General features: G+C 46.5%; 2 protein-coding genes and 1 long non-coding RNA gene across 7 annotated transcripts in view; 1 reads left to right on the top strand and 2 right to left on the bottom strand.

Annotated features, from left to right (window-relative positions):
- Positions 1-13,299, top strand: part of il17rb (interleukin 17 receptor B) — a 46,637-nt gene that overhangs the window by 21,355 nt on the left and 11,983 nt on the right. For all 4 annotated transcript variants that reach the window (XM_086001652.1, XM_086001651.1, XM_086001650.1 and 1 more), the window contains exons 6-7: positions 848-889; positions 12,934-13,085. In XM_086001652.1, the coding sequence (XP_085857778.1) occupies positions 848-889; positions 12,934-13,085 (194 nt within the window). The remainder of the gene's footprint in view (positions 1-847; positions 890-12,933; positions 13,086-13,299) is intronic.
- The window catches only part of LOC147111105 (uncharacterized), a 42,322-nt gene that overhangs the window by 20,465 nt on the left and 8,558 nt on the right, over positions 1-13,299 (bottom strand). The gene's annotated exons all lie outside the window — the stretch shown is intronic.
- LOC147111106 (uncharacterized) lies at positions 6,162-12,938 on the bottom strand. The gene is made up of 2 exons (XR_015080040.1): positions 7,633-12,938; positions 6,162-7,492 (listed from the first exon to the last, which is right to left on the bottom strand). It is a non-coding gene; the product is annotated as an uncharacterized LOC147111106 (long non-coding RNA).

Genomic DNA, 13,299 nt, shown 5'->3' with positions numbered 1-13,299 from the left:
TGTACTTCTTGCAATCTAGTATACTGTATTCGCTGCTCATGATGTGGTCTCCTCTACATTGGGGAGACCAAATGCAGATGGGTGACTACTTTGCGGAACACCTCCGGTCAGTCCGTAAGGGTGACCCCGAGCTTCCGGTCGCCTGTCATTTCAATTCACCGCTCCATTCCCACTCAGACTTCACCGTCCTTGGCCTCTTGCATTGTTCCACGGAAGCTCAGCGCAAGCTCGAGGAACAGCACCTCATCTTCCGATTAGGCACTTTACAGCCTTCCGGACTCAATATCAAGTTCAACAATTTCAGATCATAACCTCGGCCCCTATCACTTTTTATCCACACTTTTGGTTTGTGCCTTTTCCTTTTTTTTTTCTCTCCCACATGGCAGCTGTCTTTCATTCTGTCAGCGCATTTCACACTTCATCTAGAGCCATCCTTTGTCTCTTTACTTGTCCTATTACCATCTCGACTCACCTTGAATATCTCTTCATGTCTCTCCACCTCTCCCAGACCTTCCCTTTTGTTCTGTCATCCCCTCCCCCATTTCCCAGCCCCCAAACTTGCTTCTTAATCTGTTTCATTTCCTACTTTTTTCTCCGTCCTGACGAAGGGTCATCGACCTGAAACGTTAACTCGGTTTCTCTCTCCACGGATGTTGCCTGGCCTGCTGAGTTTTTCCAGCGTTTTCTGTTGTTACATCTTGCACGATGTTCACTATAGATTACTTACACTCCATTCCAGTTTTCAACAAGAGCAATGAATGATTGAGTGTATAAAAAGTGAATTTGTAAAATTTTGTGTAATTAAAAAATTTTTGTACAGCATTTGTGAACCTGACTCTTTTTTTAGGTTGTGATGATGTGGCAATGAAAAATCATGAAAACTGTGAAGGTAAACAACTTTATTTAAAAAAGGCACTAAAAATGAGTTTAATTGCATTACCTGTAGCAGAAGAATTCCTTGAGTGCACAAACACCATCACTCTCGTGTAAACTTTAATGTGTTGTACACAAATGTTATGTTAACATCGGCTGGGAATTTCAGGGTAAATCAAAAGATAAGTGAAATTTACCCTGGTCTCTGCCAATCTAATTAGCATTTTGCAGAACGTAAAAACCAGTGTAAACAACCCAAGGAAAGCACAGAACTTGCCCCGTATTCCTTCTTTAATTGCCTCTTTATGAAAATTAAAGTTTGAAGCCATCAAACCATTATTTATGCAAATGAGTCACCGCATGTTCAAGCAAATGCAATCCTGGAAGCAGTCGAGGGTTTTGGTGGAGGTTTTGCGGAATCGGCGCAAAAGATAGAGGAAACTCTGACATAAGTCACATGCCTGAATTTCTTTGATTTTTAGCGCTGAAAATCGCCATTATACCCTGCGCGCACCATTGTTTCAGTGCAAGTTTTCTGGAAATTCCGGGCCATATTGGAGTCTAATGAAGATATTGCAGGAAGGAAATAAAATTTGTTGTCACTTGTAGTGTCCGTGTGTAGATAAAGACACTGAAGACAGGAGTTGGTTCATAGGTATTTACTAAGCAAGGAGGAGGCGGGGGGGGGGGGTTCTAAAGGATATACACAATACACAGACTTATGTAGCCCAAGTGGCAATTACCGGCATTATGCACACCTGGGGCTCTTAAAGGCACATACACCACAATTGCTTTTAAAGGCACATACACCACATCACTTTTTTTTACAACAACAAGCTAATGCTGCATCACACAAGATGATTTTTGGGGTCGAGCTTTCGCTTGTGTTATCAGCACATTGCTGACGGAATCGGCCAAACCAGTGCAAAAGATTGGGGAATTTTAAACATAGTTTGAGTTACGCCCAAACCCACTTGCGCTCTTGTTTTCTGCGATCATTTACACTGGTTTAAGATTTAATTCACCCGAATCAGGCCAAGCCCACAAAACTAGCCATGTCCTCACCGCCCACAAAACTAGCCATGTCCCCAGGTCGAAACTGCAAGAATTCCGCCAATTGCGCTGGTTTGGGAAGGCTCTTCAAATTGCGCTCATTTTCTTATGCGCACAGCCACATTATAAAAGTTTAATATCAAAAAATATTTAATTTACCAAGAAACTGACTAGTGTACAGCAATGAAACTATTAAATGGTTCAGTATAGTTATTTTTTGGACATTTTTCAGTGATTTTAAATCTGGTTACGTTCAGATGAGAACTGGACACATATTAATAATGCTTAGGTTTTATCACCAAAAATATTAGTAAAACTGCACTAGATCAGATGTCTGAAATACATCTAGGAATATTTTATAATGGAAAGGGAAAAAAATAAACTATTACATTACGCTGCCCGACTGAACTGGTTCATGGAAGATTTTCCATTTTTTATTTATGCAAATGAATTTTAGCGTAAACTTGAAGCCTAACCTAACCAGTGCAATATCGAGCACATTTTGGATGCAATTTCCTGATGGTGCCCAAAGTGGAAACTCTACTTCAATATCTTTTCTCGCATTTCTCTGTTCATAAAAATGCATTAAATTACTGTTCACTTTTTATGGTAAATGAAATAAAGTTTGATATCATCTGATCTGGGAGTCAAAACCAGTTGTAGTCTTCATGTTAGAAGCTGGGCATAATCAGACCATAATTCGGCCTCTATTTTAATGTTGTACATTTTTTAATGGTTACAGCACAGAAGGAGGTCATTCGGCCCGTCGAGCCCGTGCCAGCTCTCTGCAAGAGCACTTCAGCTAATCCCACTCCCCTGCTCTTTCCCCATAACCCTGCAAATTTATTTCCTTCAGGTACTTATCCAGATCCCCCCCCCCCCACCTTTTGAAAGCCACGATTGAATTTGCCTCTACCACCCTCAGGCAGTGCATTCCAGATCCTAACCACTTGCTGCTTAAAAATTTTTCCTCATGTTGCCTTTGGTTCTTCTGCCAGTCACCTTAAATCTGATTCTCGACCCTTCCGCCAATGGGAACAGTTTCCCCTCTATCTACTCTGTCCAGACCCCTCCTGATTTTGAACACCTCTAAGGAAAACAACCCCAGCTTCTCTAGTCTATCCACGCAACTGAAGTCCCTCATCCCTGGAACCATTTTTGTAAATCTTTTCTGTACCCTCTCTAAGGCCTTCACATCCTTCCCAAAGTGTGGTGCCCAGAATTGGACACAATACTCCAGTTGAGGGCGGACCAGTGTTTTATAACGGCTCATCATAACTTCCTTGCTTCTGTACTCTATGCCTCTATTTATGAAGCCCAGGATCCCGTATGCTTGTTAAACCGCTTTCTCAACCTGCCCTGCCACCTTCAATGATCTGTGCACATATACCCCCAGGTCTCCCTGTTCATGTAGCCCTTTAGAATTGTACCCTTTAGTTAATATTGCCTCTCCTCGTTCATCCTACTAAAATGTATCACTTCGCACTTTTCTGCGTTAAATTTCATCTGCCACGTGTCCGCCCATTCCACCAGCCTGTCTATCACTTTCCTCCTCACTGTTCATTATACTTCCAAGTTTTGTCATCTTCAAATTTTGAAATTGTGCCCTGTACTCTCAAGTCCAAGTCATTATATATCTCTCAAGAAAAGCAGTGGGTACTGACCCCTAGGGAACACCACTGTATACCTTACTCCAGTCCAAAAAAACAACCGTTCACCACTACTCTCTGTTTTCTGTCACTTAGCCAATTTCGTATCCATGCTGCCACTGTTCCTTTTATTCCATGGGCTTCAACTTTGCTGGCAAGCCTATCATGTGGCACTTTATCAAATGCCTTTTGGAAGTCCATATACACCACGTCAACCGCATTGCCCTCATCAACCCTCTCTGTTACCTCATTAAAAAACTTAATTATGTTAGTTAAACTGACTGGCCTGTAGTTGTTGGGTTTATCCTTCTACCCTTTTTTGAACAAGGATGTAACATTTGTAATTCTCCAGTCCTCTGGCACCACCCCCATATCTAAGGAGGACTGGAAGATTATGGCCAGTACGTCTGAAATTTCCACCTTTACTTCCCTCAGCGTCCTAGGATGCATCCCATCTGGTCCTGGTGACTTATCTACTTTAAGTACAGTCAGCCTTTCTAGTACCTCCTCTTTATCAATTTTCTATCCCATCCAATATCTCAACTGCCTCCTCTTTCACTGACTTTGGCAGCATCTTCTTCCTTGATAAAAACAGATGCAAAGTACTCATTTAGTACCTCAGCCATACCCTCTGTCTCCATGTGTAGTCCTCCTTTTTGGTTCCTAATTCACCCCACCCCTCCTCTTATTACTAGTTTCCTATTTATATGCCTATAGAATACTTTTGGATTCCCTTTTATGTTAGCTGCCAATCTATTCTCATACTCTCTCTTTGCCCCTCTTATTTCCTTTTTCACTTCCCTCTGAACTTTCTATATTCAGCATAGTTCTCGCTTGTATTCTCAACCTGACATCTGTCATACATCCCCTTTTTCTGCTTCATCTTACTCACTATCTCTTTCGTCATCCAGGGAACTCTTGACTTTCCCCCTCGTGGGAATGTACCTCAACTGTACCTGAACCATCTCCTCTTTAAAGGCAGCCCATTGTTCGATTACAGTTTTGCCTGCCAATCTTTGATTCCAATTTACCCGGGCCAGATCCATTCTCAACCCACTAAAATTGGCTATCCTCCAATTAAGTATTTTTACTCTAGATTGCTCCCTGTCCTTTTCCAGAGCTAATCTAAACCGTATGATACTTTGATCACTGTTCCCTAAATGTTCCCCTACTGACACTTGCTCCACTTGACCCACCTCATTCCCCAGAACCAGATCCAGCAATGCTTCCTCCCTCATTGGACCAGAAACTTACTGATCAAGAAAGTTTTCCTGAACACACTTCAGAAATTCTTCCCCCTCTCTGCCCTTTACACTATTACTATCCCAGTCTATATTAGGATAGTTGAAGTCCCCCATTATCACTACTCTATAGTTCTTAAACCTCTCTGTAATTTCCCTGCAAATTTAATCCTCTATATCCTTCCCACTAGTTGGTGGTCTATAGAATACACCCAGCAGTGTCATAGGCCTAGAAATTCGGTGGTTAGCGCCTAAAGAGACCGAGAATTGGGGCGTAACCTAATGTTGGGGCGGGCGCAATGAAGATAACGACAACTCCCATATTGACTATACATTTAACGCCTGCGCTAAGTGTTTGCGCACGCCAGCAGATCATGACGTCATTTCATTGTGCAATGCCTTTTCGGGGCGCCTGAGCGGATATTGGGTGGCGCCCGGAGCCTTTACGCCTAGCGCTATTAGTGACAGTTCGAAGGAGCGTTAGCAGGCCCTTCTCCGAGTCAGGGGGCGCTATTTAAAGGGGACAGCTCTAGTACAGAAGCTTCAGCCACTTGACCTGTTCGTTGCGATCGTTGGTGGAGAGAGTTGGTGAGCTACTGTGGAGCAGAGTTTTTGGAATTTAGCATTAGAGTACTTGGGACCCTCAAACCTGTCCGGAGCAGTTGGAGCACTAGACCTAACAGCCTTTTGACCAACGGGCATCGGAATGGGAGATGCTTTGGAGGGCCACGGCCTCATGGCCGAACACTATGAAGGGGCAGAGAGACGGCGGCAGAGGGGGCCGGGATTGGCCAGAAGGAGGAGGGGTAATGGAAGTCGGCCAATCCGAGGGCATGCTGCAAGGGTCTTTAGGCAGCAGGTGTCATACCTTGACATGCCGGAGGAGCAGAGTGTGCGAAGGCTCCGATTCGGGATGGACGTTGTTACTAAGCTGTGCCACCTGCTTGCTGAGGATCTGCAGCCGCGTCTACGGTGCATGACCTCTGTCGGTGGCCGCTAAACTGACTGTTGGCCTCAATTTTTATGGCAACAGATCCTTTCAGTGAGCAATTGGGGACATCGCGAATATCTCTCAGGTTGCAGTCCACTGCTGCATCCGGCAAGTTACAGCTGCCCTTTATAGGCAAAGGCGTCAATTCATCACCTTCCCTCTGACCCTGGAGAAGCAGGAGGAGGAGGAAGATGGAAGGGCTCCTGAAAGTGGAAGGGCCATCCGTCACAGGCTCATGAGGACTCGTATGGAGGCTCCTCTGGCAGAATGATGAGTGTCTTAACTGCTGCGCGCTTTGGATGTTTCAAAGCCTCTGAAGGCCAGCATCACTGTAATTAGTCACGTACACCATAGCACATTTAAACTTCTCTTTATTGTCACAAAAGTCTTTCATTACAGCAAAACAACGTCATGTCAACAGAAACCATAACTAACAAAATAACAGTTAACTCTTTGGCAAAGCCGCCAAACTAAACAAACTATTTCCAACAAGTGAGGGTCTCCTTGATTTTGGCCAAAGAAACGTCTCGGCACCTCCCTCTACTGCTGGCCCCTTGATGGAGAACGACTTCTCTTTCACGCTCGGCCCCTTCCCTCCCTGATGCTCCTAAGTAATTGAACCCCAGTGGCGGGGTGAAGGCTGGGGGACGCCTGCTGACTGTCTGGAAGCGCAGAAGCCCCTGAGGGACGGCCTGGCCGACCTCTGGGCTTGGAGGGTGCGGACGCAGGATGCTTGATCTGAGCATGGCTGGAAGCAGTGTGCACTGCAGGTGGTGGCAGCTGCACTGCAGACGTGCCAGCGCTGGCACGTGGAATGGTCACCTGCTGAGAGAGGGCACCTGCACCATTGTCGGACGAGACACTGGCTCTCTGAGGTGACCGGCTCGGCTCATCCGCCACAATCGCATGCTCTACTGATTCCTGGCCTTGTATGGGACTGGAAGGTGATCCTAGCTGATGCAGATAGGGTGGCTGCAGTGAGAGTTCGCGTTGCCTCAATCTGGGTGTGGACGAGGCCGGCAAGTGACTGCGTGGCAGCAGTGAGGACCTGTGAGCCAGGTGCCAGTGCTTCGGAGAAGCCCTTGACAGTTCTTTCCATTGCTTCGGACAAGGCCGGTGCTGACCGCTCCACTGCCTCGGACAAGCCCTGCACAGACCTTTCCAGGGATTGTCCGAAGCCCTGAACAGTCCTTTCCACAGGGGCCTCGAAGCCCTGGACAGTCCTCTCCATTGCTGGCCCGAAGCCCTCGACAGACCTCTCCATTGTTGCCCCGAAGTCCAACACACTCTTTGCCAGTGTATCTATTGCCTGAGGCAACCTCCCCACTGCAGCCATCAGCTCAGTGTGCCTGAGCCGGGCCTGGGTGCTCATTTCAGACAGGCGACGCACCTCCTCTGCACTCTGTGCAGCAGTCATCACTACCTGCCTTTCCCTCCGGGGAGACGGTGGCCGAACTTGCCTACCCCCCTTGCGTTGCTGCATGCCGCTTGGTCCGGCAACTACCTCATCCTCAGCCCCCTCCCCTCCCCTCCCCTCCCCTCCAGGGAACTACTATCCCCAGTCTGTACATGTCTATGCTCCCCTGAGATTGGAACGGATGGTCCGGCTTCCTCCTGATCCTCGCCTCCGGAGGCACTGGCACTGGCAGCTTCAGGGTGTGGAGCCCCAGTTGGTGATGCATCATCTGAAAGCAGGGAGGTGGAAGAGTGGCTTTAGCAAAAGGACAGGTTGGCGGAAAGGCATGGCACATTGCGGCACACTGAGGAAGCATGCTGGCGGGGGGACCAAGTGGAAGGAGACAGCTGCAAAAGGTGAGAGCCTTACCCTCGCTGTCGAGAATGGGGTCGGCAGCTGCAGTGGTAACAGGACCAGACAGACTTCCTCCAAGAATCTGGTGCACTCTCTCCTCGAGATCCGTGAGAGTGACCACTTGTGGAGGTCCGCCACCGGTTCGACGCTGCTCCTTTCACATCGCCGCCAGCTTGGACTGCAGGGGAAAGAAGGGGAAGTTCTGTAACATGATGCCTTGAGAGATCATCTGATGCCCCCCATGGTGCAAGAGCCCTTACATGTGGCCTTGAGTGAAATGTGCATGTGTGTGCCCAGAAAGGGCCATGGGTGCTTGCTGACAGATGGCCATTGGGGCATCATGGCAACAGGGTCCTCGAAGTTAGGTGCAGATGGAGGGAATCAGAAGTTTGCATAACCAACACTCACCCTAACGACCCGAGTGAGGTCGTTGAATTTCTTCCTGCACTGAACAGGGGTCCTGGTCGCCATGCTGTTGGAGTTGACCCTCTGAGAAACCTCCCTCCAAGATCGCCGGTAAGCCTTTTGAATCGGCCTCTTGCCATTGTCAGGATACAGAACATCTCGACGGCGCTCAACTGCAGACACCAACTGGTCCAGAGCCTCAGTGCTGAAGCGCTCTGCTCTCTGTCTCACCTTCTCCATCCTCACCAAGTTTCCTGCGCCAGAGAAGGGCGAGCGCCGATTCTGAGGCCTGCAGGGCATTGAGTGTAGCAGCTCAGGCTGACTGACCCACCCCTTTAAGAGCCGGCCGGCGCCTGGAAGTCTCGTGGTCTCCAGTAATTGAGATCACGCGCCCGTCCGCGCCGATATTGGGTAGCGCCTGAACTTTTGCGCTTAGGAGCCCAGTGCAATGAGTTAGCGCCTCAATCCCCTTTGGGGGCGATGTAACCCAATATCTCGCCAGGCAGCGATAAGTTTCGTCTGGCTATAAACTTTGCGCAGCGCCAGTTCTAACGCCTCAAGCGGGGCTATACCCAATTTCTAGGCCATAGAGTCAAAGTTATACAGCACAGAAAGAGGCCCTTCGGCCCATCATGTCTGCGCCGGCCATCAAGCCCTATCTATTCTAATCCCATTTTCCAGCACTTGGTCCGTAGCCTTGTATGCTATGGCGTTTCAAGTGCTCATCTAAATGCTTCTTGAATGTTGAGGGTTCCTGCCTCGACCACCCTTTCAGGCAGTGAGTTCTAGATTCCAACCATCCTCTGGGTGAAAAAGCTTTATCCTCAAATCCCCTTTAAACCTTCTGCCCCTTACTTTGAAAATATTCCCCCTGGTTATTGACCCCTCTACCAAGGGGAAAAGTTCCTTTCTATCGACCATATCTATTCCCCTCAATTTTGTACACCTCAAATCAGGTCCCCCCTCGGCCTTCTCTGCTCCAAGGAAAACAACCCCAGCCTGTCCAGTCTCTCTTCATAGCTGAAGCGCTCCAGCCCAGGTAACATCCTGGTGAATCTCCTCTGCACCCTCTCCAATGCAATCACATCCTTCCTATAGTGTGGCGACCAGAACTGCACACAGTATTCCAACTGTGGCCTAACTAGCGTTTTGTACAGCTTCATCATAACCTCCCTTGCTCTTGCCTTCGTTAGCCGAGGCATAGAATATGTGTCCATGTGCCTTTTTAACCACCTTATCTACCTATCCTGCTGCCTTCAGGGATCTATGTACATGCACACCAAGGTCCCTCTGATCCTCTGTCCTTCCTAGGGTCCTACCATTCATTGTGTATTCCCTTGCCTTGTTAGTCCTCCCAAAATGCATCACCTCACACTTTTCAGGGTTAAATTCCATTTGCCACTGTTCTGCCCATCTGATCAACCCGCCTATCATCCTATAGCCTGAGGCTTCCCTCCTCGCTATTTACCACTCCACCAATTTTCATGTCATCTGCGAACTTACTGATCATACCTCCTACATTCATATCTAAATCATTAATGTACACTACAAACAGCAAAGGACCCAGCACCAATCCCTGCGGTACACCACTGGACACAAGCTTCCAGTCACAAAAACAACCTTTGACCATCACCCTCTGCCTCCTGCCACTAAGCCAATTTTGGATCCAATGTGCCAAATTGCCCTGGATCCCATGGGCTCTTACCTTCTTGACCAGTCTCCCATGTGGGACTTGGTCAAAAGTCTTACTGAAGTCTATGTAGACTGCATCAACTTCACTACCCTCATCCACACACCTAGTCACCCCCTCTCAAAATTCAATCAAATTGGTTAGACACGATCTCCCCCTGACAAAGCCATGCTGACTATCCTTGATTAATCCTTGCCTCTCCAAGTAGAGACCAATTCTGTCCCTCAATTTTTTCCAATAATTTCCCTACTACTGATGTTAGGCTCACTGGCCTGTAATTCCCTGGTTTATCCCTACTACCCTTCTTGAATAATGGTACTACGTTAGCTGTTCTCCAGTCCTCTGGCACCTCCCCTGTGGCCAGAGAGGTTCTGAAAATTTGTGTCAGAGCCCCTGCAATCTCCTCCCTTGCCTCACACAGCAGCCTGGGATGCATCTCGTCTGGGCCTGGGGATTTATCCACTTTTAAGCCCGCTAAAACCTCTAGTACCTCCTCCCCCTCAATACTAAATTTGTTCAAGTATATCACAATCCCCCTGCCTGATTTCTATGCCTACATCGTCCATCTCCATAATGAACACAGCTGCTAAATATTCATTTAAAACCTCACCTCCATCTTCCGGCTCTACACACAGATTGCCACTTTGGTCCCTAATGGGCCCTACTCTTTCCCTGGTTATCCTCTTGCCCGTAATATATTTACAAAACACCTTGAGATTTTCCTTTTATTTTGCCCGCCAGTGTTTTTTCATGCCCCCTCTTCGCTCTCCTAATTTCTTTAAGTACCCTCCTGCACTTTCTATACTCCTAGGGCTTCCACTGTTTTTAGTCCTTTGTATCTGCCAAAAGCCTCCCTTTTTTTCCTATTCCATTCTTGTATATCCCTTGACATCCAGGGTTCCCTGGGCTTGTTGGTCCCACCCTTGACCTTTACGGGAACATGTTGGCGTTGTACTCTCTCTCTCTTTCCTTTCTGAAAGACTCTCACTGCTCTGATGTGGATTTTCCTACAAGTATCTGATCCCAGTCCACTTTGGCCAGATCCTGCCTTATCATATTAAAATCGTCCTTCCCCCAATTTAGAACCTTTATTTCCGGTCCATCTTTGTCCTTTTCCATGACTACCTTAAATCTCACTGAATTATGGTCACTGTCACCAAAGTGCTCTCCTACTGACACTTCTACCACTTGCCCGGCTACATTCCCTAGAATTAGGTCCAGTGCCGTCCCCTCTCTTGTAGGACTTTCTACATGCTGGCTCAAAAAGCTCTCCTGGATGCACTTTAAGAATTCCGCACCCTCTAAGCCTTTCACATTCTGACTATCCCAGTCAATATTGGGGAAGTTGAAATCCCCTACTATTATTACCCTATTATTTCTACATATCTGTAATGACACCTCTATTGTTTATTAACCCTAACTAAATAGATTCTATTCTCGACTCCTCCAGGACATCCTCTCTCTCCAGCATTGTAATATTCTCAATCAATACTGCCACCCCACCTCCATTCTTTCCTGAACACCTTATATCCAGGAATATTTATTACCCAATCCTGCCCTTTTTTGAGCCAGGTCTCCGTTATCGCCACAACATCATATTCCCATGTGGCTATTTGCACCTGCAGCTCACCAACCTTATTTACCTCACTGTGCGTTTACACACATGTACTGTAAACCTATCTTCGACCTTCTTGTATTCTTAGTCTGAGCCCACCTAATACTGTGCTATTTCTGACTCTAGTGCTATGTGTCTCTCCCAATCCTTTGTGCACCTTGTTTCTCCTTTCTAATGCTACATCCTGGTGCCCACCGCCCTCCCCTGCCAAATTAGTTTAAACCCTCCCCAACAGTACTAGCAACCTCCCACCGCAAGGACATTGGTCCCAGCTGTGTTGCGGTCCAACCCATCCGGCCTGTACAGGTCCCACCTCTCCCAGAACCGGTCCCAATGTCCCAGGAATCTAATGCACTCCCTCCTGCACCATCTCCAGCCACACGTTCATCTGCTCTATCCTACTATTTCTATACTCACTAGCTCGTGGCACCGGGAGTAATCCGGAGATTACTACCTTTTGAGGTCCTGCTTTTTAATCTCTTTCCTAGCTCCTGAAAATCTGCCTGCAGGACCTCATCCCTCTTTCTACCTATGTCATTGATACAGATATGGACCACGATCTCTGGCTGTTCACCCTTCCCCCTCAGAATGTTCTGCAACCATTCAGTGACATCCTTGACCCTGGCACCAGGGAGGCAACATACCATCCTGGAATCACATCTGCGGCCGCAGAAATGCCTGTCTGTTCCCCATACTATCGAATCCCCCATCACTATTGCTTTCCCGATCTTCCCCCTCCCCACCAGTATACTGAATACTGGTTTGAGAGTGAGATGCACTCGGGGGACTCCTGCACTACCTGCCTGGTCCTCCTTATCTATCTGGCGGTCACCCATTCCCCCTCTACCTGAACACTCTTGCGCTGCGTGGTGACCACCTCCTGAAACGTGCTATCCACGTAGTGCTCAGCCTCACGGATGCATCGCAGTGATGCCAGCTGCTGCTCAAGCTCTGAAACCTGGAGCTTAAGCTCCTCCATTCTTTCCTTTTATTTTTACATACTTCCATTATAAATTCTTTTTATATTGTTTAGTGACGGAACTGTGAAAATGGGAAAATGCTCATCAGTTTCTCACTCCAGTTCAGAAGATACTGGATTGTTTACACTTTTAAAAGATAGTTTTGTTTCTATAACAAATTGTGTATCCTGGAGTGTGATGGACAAAATGTGTACCCAAACTGTTTTTTAGATATTGATAGTTCTACATTGTGCATTACATGGTATAACACTGCCGTCTTTCTAAAACAGCATATCATCTGACTTATGAGGAGTTATATCACAGTAGATTTTCTAAAGGATATGTAATTATTATAGCTTATTTTATAATTGCTTTACCTTTATCAAAGTTAGGACAAAATCTTGGCATTGCCACATTTTATTCATTTAGAATATAATTTAGTATGCAAAGTATCTCCTGTTCCCAGAATGAGGGACGACATTGCGAATGTGTGTCCACTAGACGCCTAGTGAAATCAATTGATTTCACTATAATATCGGTTTTGGTCTTTTCATTTTGAAACTGCATTCATCTAAGCACTTAAACAGAAACCTAGATGGAATAAATTTATTTATTTATCTATCTATCTATCTATTATACATTTACAGCTCATCATTGGAATCCAAACATATCTCTGTGTATGATCAATAATGATGTGGTGATCAATTTTACTACCAGTGTAACTTCATTAAGTTATGATGTTGAGCTGCTCATGGACAATCACTTTGAGCCAATACTTAATAAAACCACTATTCCTCAGGTATGTAAACTAAACTTGTGTATATAAAAAGCAAGATTCACTGAATCAGATGATTCTTTAGTACAGAAATGGGCCTTTTGGTCCATCAAATCTATGCCGCTGTTTTTCTCCGCATGAGCCATCTAAGCTAATATTTGCCTCCCCATACCCTTTACTATTCCTCTTTTTCAGGCATCTAATTCCCTTTCAGAAGAATTTAGACATTGCTTTAGTA

Source organism: Somniosus microcephalus, chromosome 11, assembly GCF_052327205.1.
Source record: "Somniosus microcephalus isolate GS21.2 chromosome 11, FLI_Smic_1.0, whole genome shotgun sequence".
NCBI lineage: Eukaryota > Metazoa > Chordata > Chondrichthyes > Squaliformes > Somniosidae > Somniosus > Somniosus microcephalus.
Note: the sequence above shows the minus strand (reverse complement) of the source record. Positions and strands in the feature narration are given on the sequence as shown.